The sequence below is a fragment of the Platalea leucorodia genome, assembly GCF_965183815.1.
Source record: "Platalea leucorodia genome assembly, chromosome: 2".
Taxonomy (NCBI): Eukaryota; Metazoa; Chordata; class Aves; order Pelecaniformes; family Threskiornithidae; genus Platalea; species Platalea leucorodia.
The window spans coordinates 115196916-115211788 of NC_138824.1; the positions used below are offsets into that span (position 1 = coordinate 115196916).

Genomic DNA, 14873 nt, shown 5'->3' on the forward strand with positions numbered 1-14873 from the left:
CGTCCCCCCTGGTGCCACCCAAATGCTACCCCCACTCCCCCGGGGTTCGAGAGGCTTGAGCCTGCCTGCCTTTGGTCTCCTCCTCCCTACATGTACTGCTCATGTTTTGCTAAAAATCAGCTACGTGACACTTCTCTCCCAAATTTACAGTTCCTTATATGAATGCCACAAATGCAGCACGGACTGGTGGGTGCTCCCAGCCCCAGGAGCCAGCCTAGGGCTGTGACCCACCTCCTCTCAGGGACAGAGACAGGCCAGGAATAAACCACCAAGTGACCTGCATTTCAGTACGTTCAGCAAGTTGCTGCAAAGTCCATAGCCCAGCAGGCACAGACCTTCCCCAGACTCACAGCCTGCCGCTGCAGCAAGATGAGCTGGGTACTTGAGTAGCCAGGCACATCCACCCCCATCCCAACAGCCCCAGCCCAAAATTGAGCCCCAAGCACAGGCACGCGCCCCGAAGCACACTGTACGACTGTAACTTGGAGAAGTGCAGCCTTACGCACTCGAAATGCTGATGGTGGGTGCTGTGGCAAAGCAGAATGGGCATCTCCCCTCGTACCCTCTGGTGGACCTGCCTCCATCAGATGCTCTGCTGTACCCACACCAGCTTCAGCCCCACAGAAGGTGAGCACCGCATCAGCCAAACCTACTGACAACCGGTCCAATGCCTCCCTCTCCCCAAAAGCAGCACAGTCAGACTGCTGACCTACCAAACACATAGGTAGCGGGCCAAGTCCATCGCTGCACACCTCATGCCGTGGCACAAAGACTGCAGGCGGTGACAAGGACATCTGCTCAGCTAGGGGACAGCCTGGGATTACCAGCCATGCCACACCGGAGTCTGTGGAGCAGCTAACAAACTAGCAGGTAACCAAGCGAGGCCTCAGGGAAGGATGCATATGTGACCCAGAAAGTCTCTTTAAAGCCCGGAAGCCATACGTCTGTGAGCATATATGGAAAAGGCTGTGTGTGTAGCCGCAGGGATGGAGAAAGCTGGGAAGCCCACAGCCTCCAAGGTCTGGCCATGGATAAGCCAGAGACCACCGGCTGAGACATGCCGCTGGCCTGGGAAAAGCAAGAGCTTCCCCAAGAAACAGAAACCACGTCTCTCTGAAGGACAGCAAGAAACAAATATACCCCAAAGCAAAATGCCCCACAAACCTAAACTCAGAAACCTTCCTGCCAAACCCTGCAATGAAGGTAAAAGTTCTGCAGAAGAGAGGAGGGGAGGGAGGAATAAAAGATTGCCAGCATGAGTTGTGCCTGCTGTCAGAAAACAATATACGGCTCACTGATCACTTGTAAATTAAAATATGGAGATAGGATCACTGGAAGATAAATTCAGTACCAAGCTACAGCCACCGAGGATAAAGAATGAAAAAAATAACATACTGAGATATTTAATCAACCCCTCATCAGAAAGATTTCAAACAAAGGAGCGCTCTGTCAATTAGGAAAAAAAAGTAATTAAATGTACCCGAAGAGCAAGTTGTAACATATACAGCAGCACCACACACAAACTCCCATGCCAATCTGGAGGCTGGCCATTAATGGCTGAATTTCCTAACAGAGTGTCAGGAAAATACTTGAGAAGTTTGTGTAGGTGCACGCTAAGAGCACAACTGCACCCTGTAGCACATGGCTGACTTTTGCAGGCACTGTATTTGACTTGAGCATTTTCAGCGGCTACTGATGAAAAGCTGGCTGCTACGCAGAGAGAGACAAGATGCTGCGAGTGGTATGAAATGCCATTTTCTTGTCATCCAGAGAGCAAGCTCTCCAGACAGACCTCAGGCAGCACCACAAAGTCTTTTGGACGCTGCCCGCACGAGCCCTGCCAGCCCTAGGTTGTCAGTGCTGCCCTCCGTGCAAAGATGAAGTCCCCTGAGAAGGACCAAACTGAATCCATCCAAGAGCTAGCTCACTCTACTCACCTTTAACTATTCCTTCCCACTGGGTTAATTTTCTGCAGGTTTAGTAAACTGAGCTGGCGCACAGCGGGATCGATGCTGGCACAAGGAATGGGACAGGACCATGCAGCCAGCAGCACGCATCAGGGAGGAGGATCACCTCCTTCTGTGCAACCAAGTGCTAGATCAGCTCCACCTGCACCCTAAACGCTCACGATACTGCAGCTCCAGAAATTAACTGGCAAATCCGTCTACTGCACGGAAGAACAACCAAGAGAAATGAGCCATCTGTTGTTTCTCAAGAAATTGTCTTCTTGAACTTCTTTAGGATAGAGGAAGTATTAGAGCAGGATGGACTACAGATCCATCATTATCTGGACTCCCTGCTTCTCTATTATATGGAGCACGGAAAAGTGTAGGAATGTTCTTTAACAGCATCCTAAAGTCCTATTTAAGCAAATAATATGGCCCTGGGAGCCAACTTTTACATATACATGTTAAAATAAAAGACTCTGAGCCATAGGTTCAGCATGTCCAGAGCCTGCCATTTTGCTGTAAGGAAGCAGACCACAGGTTCAGTGAACCCAGGAATTTAGTCTCCGACCGATGTCAGAACAGGTAGAAACCCCAAAATAATCAGCCCTATATGAACCAAGGTTCTGGAAAAGCATTCAGATAAAAATTGCCCTTGTTTATTCTGCTGACACAGAGGTATTAATCTCACAAGGTAAAATCACCATGGGAAGAAACGGCTGGGTTGATTTGACTGAAGTCGCTCCCTTTACGTGGGCATCGCTGCACCACCTGGCCACGCAGGCCACTGTCACGTTGAAGAGCAAAGCCATTGTGTCCAGACAGCTGTGTCCCACCAGCAGAAGACACCCCCAGACCATCAGTCGTACCAATGCTCATGAAGGCAAGAACCAGGGGATTTACAGTAATCGGGGCTGGGCCACCTCTTTGCCTGGCTGCTCAGCGCCGTTCTTCTCAAAACAGGACACAGCCTGCCTGTGCAGAGGACTGATGGGGAATATGTAGTTTCTCATCCCAGGAGAAGCATCCCATGTGATACAGAAGCTAGAAAAACAGCACAGGTCCCATGCACAAGGGTGGACAGCCAAAGCTGCTGCTCAGGCATGCTGGGAGGGACACCTGGGCTGGGTACCGCTCTGACTGGAAGGCTGAGAATGCAGCAAGAGAAAAATCGTGCTGCTGCAGCACTGAGCCTGCTAGTCCTGAGGCCGCTCACCGTGTGGAGACCAGCAGGGCAGCAGAGGGGCTGGGGCTCCATGTGTGGACCGGGGAAGGAGAACGGTGGTCAACACCTGGCTGGAAACCCGCTCATCACCCGTGCTCCTTCACCCCCAACGGCTGCCCCTGCTGACTCTGCTTTTGAAGACTTCAAGGACATGAGGGATGGCCAAAGCTTTAGAGATGGACAATGTCTAAGTACTGTTCACTGCAGAGTATTTTAGTCCAAGGATAGCAAACAGGGAATCGATGAGAAGCTAAAGTGTGTGGAGAGAAGATGTTCAAGACAACATCAAAGAAGTTGCATGGGCACAGACTGCAAACAGGCTGACATGGTGGTTCTGTACGTGCATGCTGCAAATGGGAGTGGAAAACTGCTCAGGAGATATCAAAGAGAGAAGCAGAGAGTGCTTTGAAATCGAAGTGAAAAAATTGCTCCTAAAAAGTAACCTTGAAGAGAGTTAATTTGAACAGAGCAGCATATTCTGAATACAGCTCAGGTCTCCTGGTGTTGTCAGGCTTGTTCGGGAGCTGAAAAGCAAGACTGCCCGCAGTAAGGTCAGTGGGCCCAGGCAGAGCAGGCCGAGCTGGGTTAGGGTCCTACTAGGTGCAAGGATGCATTCCTGCCCCCTCCACCCTCGTGAAATGCATCTGAGATGCTTCATGCATTTAAAATCCAACTTCTCAGGTTATGCCCTTGGGTGCATTTTGCAGGCTAAAGCCCCAAGGGAAGCCCTGAACATAACTGATTGCAGTCAGCTCAACACGCTTGGCTCTGACAGAAACATTTCACGGGCAAACCTGCCGGGGAGCCAAGTATCACTGCTCCCAGATGGGAAACCAAAGGCAGGGGGAGGTGAAACACAGCTTGGACCCTGCAAGGCCAGTGTCAGCATCCCCAGCACGGGGTCAGGAACGCTGCAGTGCATCTGGCACGAGCTCCCTTCCCCTGCTGCTCATGCCGATGGGCTTGTTTCCATGTGGCAATGTTTTTGTGGGATCAAGACAGCATTTGCTCTTGTTGCTTTGGCTCCGCTAACACCAGTGTAACCTTATGCCCACGTGTGACCTGCATCGGGCCAGATTTGCCCAGCTGAGTGATGTGGCGGAGCACCTCTCTGATACCCATGAGTGCGAAACCACAGCCAGCTTTACGAGGCCAGCCAGCAAGCGCCCCGCTGGGAGCGGGGCAGGGAGAGCATCCTCATGCGGATGCGTGCCCACGGGCGAAACCCCACCTCAAATCTCTATTTACAAACCAGTGCCCAAACACTAGAGGGTATGTTACGCGCCACACCGGCAGCGAGAAGAGGAGGCTCTCAGGCGTGCGTGACAGTGATGGCACATGGAGAAGATGGCAGACGGGGATGCTGGGAGCAGGGTGTGATGGCTAAGTGCAGATAAAAAGCACCCCAGGGTGCTAGCCTGGGATAAATAACTGTGCCAAGGAGGCGGCAGCAAGTCTAAGTGGGGAAGCTGTCCCAGGAGACCTGGCAAGTGTGGGGACAGAGCTCCCCAGGACGAATGTGCAGGGGTAGGAGACTACCAGGGGTACAAGGTGGAGAAAGCAAACCCACCTGTGCTACCTTGAAAAGAAAAAGGGCTCCAGCAGGGCTAATGCTCCTAAAAGGGCTAATGCAGGTCTATGCAAGGGGACAGCCCTGGGTCACGCAACACTGAACCCCTTCATTTTGTCTGTTCAGTGTGCTGGAAGCTGATAGGAAAGAGCAGCAGCTCGGAGGCAGAACAGCAGGTCTTACCCCACTGGTGATGACGGGAAAGGAGCAAGTCCCCGAGCACCCAGGGGAGAGGAGACTGCTCTGCGCTGCGGTCGCGGCTGCTGATGAACAGCCTCCTGTCTCTCCTGAGCACCCCCTGAACTCCTTCATCACTCAAGCAAGAGTACAACTATTTGCCAGATGGAGCAGGCAGCTGTAAAGCAGGGAAGCAGCGCTATTCTACAGAGCAAAACCACTCTGGGATCAAGCAAGCAGCAAACTTAAGCTTCCAGACTTCACTGCTGTAAGGAAGTTTCCAGCTCATTAGCTTTCCTTGTTTAACTTTATTGCTGGATGCTGCCAGCAGCAAAAAGTGTCAGGTATTTAAGCAGGCACTTTGTGGCCCTTGAAAACCCTTGTTTGAGCCTCCATTAAGAGTCTGGGAGAGGTCCGTACCCCACTGGACACCCATTGTAGAAAAGGCATCTTTTGCATCCATCCATGAGAGGATTCCTTGCATGCAGATGTTACTAAGAAATGAGACGGAAGAAAGGCATTAACAATAATATCTGATTTTCATTTGTTGGGGAACGCCTCTCCTTATCCTATGTGAGTGTCTTGGCAATTGTTTGAAAATCAGTCCTCCTTTCCTGACATTAAGCGTGCCATAAAGCAGTCTGCTTTTCCAGTTCTCCTCTGCCTCATCCCCTCCTCATCCTCCCAGCATCCACAGCCTGTGCAGTTACAACCATCACGGAGTATTCAGACACAAGGACGAGTAGCGTACTGAGCCACCTCTCTGCGGCTGCCAGGGACGGGCTTGGACCAAGAGGTAAGGGTCCTCTGCTCTCCGCTCCTTAGGTTTCTCCAGCCACTGCTACCCCAACGCCACCAGGCTGCTGTCAGTGGTGGTTTCTCGTGGATGGCAGGAGAGCGGCAGAGCGCTCTGCACCCACCCTGCTCCCAAAGTAAGGTTCAGGCACAAGCCTCCCCCTTCTCCAAGGCCAGCTGAGGAGCCTCCACTCTCCCTCTCCACGATGGTTTCAACTTGACAGCTCCTAATAAACCAAACTTTACGAAGGAGCCCCCGGAGAGCCCCTGGAAGCTAATTAATGCTCTAATGAAGAGCCCGACTGCTTTGTTTGCTCGATGGCTCCCAGGTCAATCAAGCTGCTGTAGCCTGGCTTGCAAAAAAGCAGCGAGGAGCCCAGCACCCCTGGCATCTGCTCGGTTATCATCCCCCACCACCTCCTCCCACGTTCATTACTGTCAAAAACCCGGCAGCAAGAGGGCAGATTTATAGAGGCGACTGCAGCTTCTCCCCGTGTGACTGCTCCAGGATTAGTCACGAAGGAACCGGCCGAGGGACGACGCGAGGACGGAGGGGTGGGAAGAGCACAGAGGCATGGGGAGATGGGTGCTCTGCAGGTCGGGATGGGCAGGTCTGTGCCCGAGTACCAAAGGGGTGAGGGGGTGCTTGGGGGGCTTTGCCACAACCTCCTGCTTGTGTGAAAGCTCTGCTTTTTTATTCTGCTGTTGCCAGAAAGACTCCCCAGCGCTCAGACCCCAGGCCCTCTCAAAGCTCTGCCGAATCACCCCCTCGCTTGTGCTGCAGGGGAAAGACAAGTGCGGTAATGCATACGAGGACAATGGTAATTTAATACACCAGCACAAATCTGCTCAAGCCTCCTTGCCAAGAGTCCTATCCAGACGTCCTAGCCTGCCCAGATCTCAGCAGAGTCCTCATCATGCACAGCGCCGCCAGAGACTGTCTGCTGCCCTTGTCTGAGTCCCGCAGACCGCACGGACGCACACCGCTCCCAGACAGTACCTCCCGTCTCAGCCACTCCATCCCTGACAACCTGGCAGGGAGAAGCAAGATCCAAGAAGGAGCCGAGAACAGAGCACGCTTGGCAGCCCTTGGGTCTCCCCTTGACCCACGTGCATCTATCTACCACCTTCCTCCCTTGGGCAGGACCCAGAGCCCAGGCACCATTCCCCCTCCACGCTGCGTGAGGAAGGGGGCAGAGGGCAGCGAGGGGGTACTGCTCAGCCGGCATCCTCATGCTGAGAGCTCGGCCTAAATGCAAATGCTTTCAGAGTCACCTGGGTTCAAAAGGAACCGCCTGCACCTTTGCCCCCCTCCTAAAACCCAAGATCAGCAAGTGCCAGCGAGTCACCACAACTGTCCCCTCCAAGGACAGGACACATCTGTCCTGACTGATCTCTTGCAGATCAGCCCGGTAAAGCTTGCATGAAGGATGCTCTTCCCCGCCTGGAAAGGGGCAAGTGCGCAAAGGGCAAGGCAACATCTCTAGAAGGGAAAGTGGTGGTGAACCCTCGGGGGAAAGGGGTGGTGAGCCCTTGGGGCAAGCCCCGGCTTTCGGGGATGAAAAAAACGGGGTTTCAGAGGCAGGCCAGATACTGCAGCGGAAGGGGAGCCCCAAACACAAGGCTGCTGATGGGAAGAAATCTCCACCCCTGCAGTTGGAGCTCGCTCCCAAGCTCAGCCTGCGCTCCTCTGCGTGGTCTCCTGCCAGCTTTGGCTTCGGGAAAGCAGCTGTCGTGAACCGAGCCACACTTTTATTGTTCCTCCCCCTCTGCTGCAACATGAGCTCACCAAGAAACAAACAACAGGCAGCTCGAGAGATGGAAGTAAAAAGGAGAGCGCTGCATTGTAAGGACATGAAACGGCCACAGGTGATCTAGCTGCTCGCCAGTCTGGTCCACAATCCTGCCCGACAGACCCCCACACCAGCCTGGATTTCTGCCCCAGCCTACAGAAGTTAAAACCCAGCACTCGCCCTACAGCAGTGCAGGTCGCTCTCCCTGCAAAGCACACAGGAGCTACCTGGGGCAGCGTGCCCATACCTGTGCACAACTCTCCCCCTACTTTGCAACCCAACTCGTGCCGGCTTGCATGACAGCGAGGAGCAGGCCATGAAAGGGAGAAACACTGGAGCTTCAGATCCTACTGCTGCTGCTGCTGAGTTTTCACGAACCACCAAGTGATGGACAACATACCCTCACGATACCTAAATTCTCTGTAAGCTCTCACATGTGCAGCCAGCATCCTTCATAGGGCTCTTCCTCACGCTGCCAGTCCTTATAACTGCATCATGCCCAAGGGGCCAGGAACGTCACACTCAAAGGCCAAACCTGGCTCCAGATGCCGTGCAGGGCACTTCTGCCATCCCACCTACGGACTTCAGAGCTGGGTTAATGCTGCCATTGCCTGCCTTATTCACTCCCTCCTTCAGGAGCTATGTGTTTCGTTTCTCAAATACTGCTTGTTTCTTCCCAGGAGTAGGAAAGGACTGGAGTGTTTCAAGCTGCTGGCGTTTCCTCAACATTACCGGTTGGCCACGAGACAGCCGTAGGTGAAATTACTTTGCAGCCACATTAATACATGCAATTCAAAACCAGCATTGCCATCTCTGCAGTTACCACTCAGCACGGATGACAACTACAAACACGACCCACTGCAAAAGCGCCAAGGAGAGACAGCCTAGCACTGAAACAGCAAACTGACACACCAGGAGAAGCTCCAGCACCCTGTCCCTCGAGGATGTGGGATTTCACATAGCAGAGAGATTAATGAAGCAATCAGAAAGCCACTATTTTACCTTTCTCACCTGAACACACTTTAAAGGCTGACATATATCGATTGCCACATCTGCACCTGGAACCTGTCAAGGAGAAAGGTCACTCTGACAAACAGGGAGCAGGGGTTTAAGAGGAAACTAGAATCTCAGCATTAACTTACAATCTGGAAACACATGCTGGCTCAATTTGCCAAAAGGCCTCCAGAGAAGCCTTCTTTATGGTGTCCCTTAGTGGATCGGTAGGGGAGATAGTTCACCCCGAACTCACTGACATATGGGTCCAGGCGGGAAGCCGTGGCTAGTGGGCAAGGGAAAGGCGAAAGCTAGGACTACGACATCCAATTGCAGCCTGAAGTTATGTCATATTAAGGTGACTACAGAGCCACAGACTTGGACTGACAGAGCTCTCAAGTGTTCAGTCCTTCAGGGCTCCTGAATGACCCCTTTTGAAGAAGCCCCGGATATTAATCTGAAAACCAGTATCTGCTTCATCAGCACAGGTCTGACTGTGGGGGCACTAGGATGTTCATCCCAAGGCAATCCAGGAAGGCGCCTCCCACGTCATCCTGGCTCCTCTTTGGGGATAACCCAGCCAAAGACCCAGCAATGACACGACACAACACTCTGCAGCCTGCAAAACCAGAAAGAACCACAGCAGTCACTGGTACGACTGCCGGCATTGCATTCACGGAGAACATCAACCACCCACTCTCAGAGGCTGCCTGGGACATGGGAACAAAACACAGAGAGCACAACCGTGGCGCTGGGGATGCTCTGAGGAGCCCCCTTTTCTCCTCCATCCTCTTGTGGGTCATAAAACCACAAACATTATGCAAGGCTCATTGGACTGACAGCTAAGATTTGTGTAGCTGTAGTTTGTTGAGTAGCAGGGAGGTAGGGAGAGGTAAAAACCATAGAGACCTATGTGACTTGTTCTGTTAAGGCATCACTTGATGGTTACTGCTCCAGTAAAGAAGAACCAGCTGCTAGAGCATGGTTTAAATGTCCTTTAAATGTCCTCCTGGCCACCCTGAGCTGTGACTCTTCTCTTCTGGAAGCTGTTATCAAGGATTTCTCTTTCTGTCTCACACACATATGCATGCACAAAGACATGCCATGAAGAAGCATATTACTCCAGGGACCAGAGCCAGTCAACACTGTTTCCTAGGGAAATAAGCTAAAATGATGAACATCACCAACCTGACCTTGCGAGCAGTAAAACACGTATTACAAGGCAGGATAATCAAGACAAATGGAGAAGATTAACCTGGAGATGAGGGCAAGGAAGGAGGGAGGGAAGACAGAGGCGCTCATGAGGCGCCTGGAGCTCACAGCATCCCCTGACTTTTCCAAAGACGTGCTAAGGGTTGGGGAAGGTGGAGGAAAGTATGAAAAGGGCCACTGAGGGGAAAAACATAAAGGTCAAGCCAGAAGACAAACCCTAGGAAGGAGTCCCTCTGCACAGGAACACAAAGGGAGGACTGACCGTGCTGCAAGGACCTGAGCCAATAGCCTTAAAGGTGCTAAAAGCCTCACTCCAAACATCAACTCCAGCCCTAAGGCCAAGACAGCAATAAACCGTTCAGCTCAGCGATGGCCCAGAGCTGCCCTGACCATGCATCTTTGCACCCTTCATGGACAACAGAAAGCACCACCAAAATATCAGTGATAAGGCCTACAGAAGGCACCTAACTCTCTCCACTGGCTGTGCATGGAGCATAAACACCTTGTAGGTTTTCTGACTCTCCCTGCCAAGCCAGGTGTCTGTTGCCTAGCTGTTGCACACTCTGCGTGGGCACCCATAGCCTTGGTGACTTCCAGCTGGAAAGGGCTCAGTTTCTGGTGGGGATGAAAGTCAGGCTCTTTGATCACTAGCTGCTTTTGAAGATGCCTCCAGCAGAGCGAGAGATGCAGCCAGGTACTAGACAAAAGCTGCAGCACCTCACCTATGGCACGTGTGCACGTGCAGGTTTTGGCAGGCGCATGTCTCCCTTCTTTGATCCTGTTTGCCCTGTCCCTCTCCTCTCTTCCCCAGGTTAGTCTGCTCTGATGAATGGAGATGGCAACCCGAAAGGCACCTCCATCTCACAAGAACAGCCTAGAGACTGGACCGAGCTGCAGTCACCTCACCTCCCAGAAGAAAAGCCCATAAACAGCACATGAGGAGCAAAGAGAGGACCCAGTTCCCCAGAGGTGGATAAGGGAGCTCCAACATATCTGTGGCCAAAGAGCCGAGCAGTCCCACCTGTACTGTGCACACGTGTGAGACGTCAGTCACAGCCATGAGAGCAGTCCTTGCTCCGGAGAGACCACCTCAGCACTGGTACGTACCCTGTCCCTGCTACACACCCCCCAGCTCCTCTCGTGTGCTCTCGGCACTCACCTGGCCGCAGGACCCTGATTTCCAGCAGGTTGGAAGTCCTGTCCGCCAGCCGCGTCCAGCTGCTGTTGTAGTTCTTCCTCCAGAGCTCAGCCACACACTGGTACTTGCCGGCCTCTGTGTCGCTCGCCCTGCTGATGCTCAGGCGCACGTTGTTGCTGGACTCAGCCTTCTCGATGGCGGTGCGGGTCCGGAAACCCGTGTACCTGTCGCCCCACTGGACACCGCCATCGCGCGTGAAGGTGACCAGGTCGTGAAACTCAGTGCTGCCTGCTGGCTGGAAACGCCACGTCACCGATACCGGTACCCACGACGGGTAGTGGGGCTTGATGATGCACTGGAGGTCAAAGGACTCGTTGTAGGTCACACCAGGGGTGCGGGAGATAGCGGTCACAGCAAAGCCGGCCTCTGTGGAAAGAGAGAAAAGAGCTTTGAGAGACACCTGCCTAAGGAGGCCCTGCAGTTAGCACGCGAAAGCTAGAGCGTGGTCACTCGGTCACAGGCCTGGAGTAATCAGCCACTTGCGTTGTGTTGGGTTCTCATTTGCAATTGCAAAGTGGCATGAAAAGCAGTGACAAACACACACTTCAGTGCCTGCATAGTGGTGACTGCCTGCATAGCGGTGACTGCCTGTGTGAGTGCTGACTGCAGCGGCAGCAGGATCGTGCTCAATTTCTGCCCAGAGGAGCGAGATCCCCTGAGACCCGGCGGGCGAGCAGCCAGCCTCTGCACGCTGCCAAAGCCCCGTACGGAAACGCAGCAGCACAGTGGCAAGGGAGCAGCACCAGGCAGAGCAGCTACCCAGCAGCAGCCTGGCTGCTCGCAGACCCTGCGATTCACATCCACCTCTCGGGCAGGGGGTCCCCACCCCGTCCCCCACCCCAGGTCCGTGGCTGGTTGCTGCAGGTGAAGGAAAGATGAGGAAAGAGAGAAGTAGCAGCCTGCGTTCATGCATCAGAGAGGTGGCAACGGTTACGAAACCCCAGGACGGAGGCAACTGAAAGAGAGAGAAGCTGGTTGCTCCTGTTCTTCACACAGCACGGCTTTTGTTCTCTTCCAGATCACAGCTCCAGGATGGCTTTGTGCAGTTATTCTCACACATGCACCACTCCACAAGCCGGTCAACACATTTTGACTCATCTACTCCCAGCACTTCATTGCTTTAGGGGAGTTTAGAACCAGCAGCCTATTAGTAATTTGAAGATAACATATTCCCAGTCAACTGGCTTCCATTTTGGATCAGGACATTTCCATTGCTCAGTTGTTCCGAGCTGCAGAGAGAAAATATTTTCTTCTCTTCCAATCACTTCAATGCAGCCAGCACATTTAGCAAGGACCTTGTTTTCCACCAGCAGCATCCCCAAGAAGTGCTCCCTTCCCGGGAGGCTCTGCAGGGTGTCCCATGCCGGCTGGCAGCTCTCCTCCCTCCCCCTGCAGCGCTGACCATCCTGGCACCCGGCACAGCCACCACCGCAGGGGAGAGCCCGGCCAGTGCCCAGTAGAAACAGGAACATCTTCTGGATCAGTATGGAGCTTCCACTGGCTTGAAATTACAGTTCGAGAGATGAGCCAGCAGCTCACTGCAACCCACAGAGCTGCTGCCACGGGCCAGACGAGATGCAGCATGGACACTGCCATACCTGCACGCTTCCAGCAAGTGCCTCTGCGGCCCCACGGTGTCACCATGCCAGAGCTGGCGTAATTACTGAGAAAACAGGTCAGTCTTTGGGATTAAAGCCTCTTGCAACATGCTCAGTGATTACCCAGGAGAGCAGAGAGAGACCCAGGCTGTCTCCCCTGCAGGACTGCTGCATCTCATACCCACATAAGCCCTTACCTTCAGACCCTGCAGCAGCCCTCCTGCCCTGGCAAGTGTGTTACTGGGCCCAGCTGAGCCAGCGATGGCCCTAGAAAGGCAACTTAATTTCACCAAGACCAGGTGACTTTGTAAAGTTTAATCTCCAGTTGGCTTGGCCAAGGAAGCTTCATGAAGCGACTTCTCTTGACTGTCATGCAAAAGCCAGGTGTGTATCTCAGGTCGTCAACTCAACCAACACGCTCATGGCACTTAGGTTAGCACACAAAGGCCCTTCTTCCTTCGGGACTTGGTATAAAAGGAGAGAAGCCATGCATAAAAGCAGGCAGATTTTCTGCAAGACCTCCCTACAAGAATACAGCAGCCCCCCTCAGGGACTGAAGTCCCTGCAGGCACTCAAGATCCTCAGAAGTTCAGGGACATCTGGTCTCATCCGACAGCACATCTCTCTTCTGGCTATTGCTTCTGAACCACCCTGCAGATAGATTTATGGGTTTGAACATAATCTGTGCTGGTTCAGCTAAAGAGTTTCTTACTCTGGCAGACCAGCAAACGATTAGACCTTAACTTGAAATGTGAGTGTCACTAAATTTACTGCATTTTTTTTTTACTAGCAATTTCTGTAGCCATAAACCTCTCTTGCTCTTTCTTAGCAACCTTCCATTTGAGTTTCTCAGGACAGTTCAAAAACATTACGCTGAACAAAAAATATCAGATTCAGCAGCAATGAAACAATACTCAATATTTTCTCCACTAAATTTTCATGAGCTACTTCAGCGTTGCTAGTTATAGGAAGAGGACCTAGGAATTTCTCAGGACTTGACAGAATGTGCTCTACAGCTGGCGATTTCTCTGGGACAAGGAGCGGAGGAGAAGGGACAACTACCTTTCCATCACATCTTCTGGAACTGCTGGGCAATTGCAAGCATCTTAAATTTTAACAAGAGTAAAAGTGATACATTTTAAAACCTCAGCACTTAATCTCAACACTTCTACAAGTGGCAGAGTAAAGAGAAGGGCTGATATGTGGACTTACAGCAGGCCAAATGCTGCTGACCTCATGAGGAAGACGCTGTTGAAACCAGATGAGAATCTGCCTTTAGTTCTTTATGAACTAACGTCCCTACCTGCTTTTGGAAGCTATATAGCAAAGATTTCTAGCTCCAGACAGAACAGCCTCTGAAAGAAAGTCAAAAGTGAAGGGGAGGAAAGGAGGAAAAAAGCAAGATTTTAATCAGAATACGATACAACTTTGAAGCCTGGTCTCTCACACATCTTGCCAAAGCTTAAGATTAATACTGCAGAGAAGCCAAAAAAAGAACAAGCCAACCCCCCCAAAATTCCTATCTCAACCTTTCAATAGAGCTCCATGATTGTTTATAGCCCTGGCGTTCTGCAAATCAGTGGCCTCATGGGAGCAGTCATCCCTTCTTCAGTATCCTGCAGAGCACTTCGGGAACTAGCCCAGGACTTAATATAGCAAGGCCTGAGCAGGACCAAAGTAATTCACAATCCATGCAAAATCCCTAATGCCCTACCTGCCCTCTCCTAAACTGATGTGGTTTCACTGTGTTTGAGATGGAGGAGATCTTTGGCAGAGCAGAGCACCAGCTGCAACGATCCCAGGTTCTAGTTCGGCTTGGTCACGGACAACGTTGTAGTCCCAGGCCAGCAGCTCAGTGCCTTCCTGCAGAGGCAGTGAGGACCATTCCTGACCCATGTGTTCTGCAGGCTTCTGACGCTGTCAGAGATGCTCGCCATTTCTGGTGGCCAGGCCAACAGATGCCCAGCATTTTGCTCTCCTGGTCTGGTGAGCGGAGATAAGGTCCACCCCGGGCAGGCAAGGAGGCTCTGATGCCCACAGGCTGCTGACGGAGCACCACCACTGCACTGCCCATAGGCCGGCTCCAGTGCTGGGGCGACACGTCATGGGACTGGCAGCCTCTCGCCTCAGAAGGACGCTGGAAGCACTGCCCCTCTCCTAAGCCACCCTCTGCTTTGCTCCTGCCACAGCCACCCCTCAGACTTTGCCCCCACACGCAATGGGGCATGCAGGTGTTTTGTACCAACCTACCGGGAGCTGTGGGAGGGCTGCTGGGTACCTCCATTTTGCCAGCAAGCAAGGGCAGGAGTGCCAAGAGCAGCCCCGGTTATTCGCAGGCGACCTCCTGGGGGGCGCCGGGCACGCAG

General features: G+C 52.7%; 1 protein-coding gene across 1 annotated transcript in view; it reads right to left on the reverse strand.

Moving 5' to 3' along the window:
* The window catches only part of IGSF3 (immunoglobulin superfamily member 3), a gene marked incomplete at its 5' end in the record, with an annotated part of 100130 nt that overhangs the window by 18058 nt on the left and 67199 nt on the right, over nt 1-14873 (reverse strand). Inside the window, one exon of the mRNA XM_082337645.1 lies at nt 10871-11275. Coding sequence (XP_082193771.1) covers nt 10871-11275 — 405 coding nt within the window. The remainder of the gene's footprint in view (nt 1-10870; nt 11276-14873) is intronic.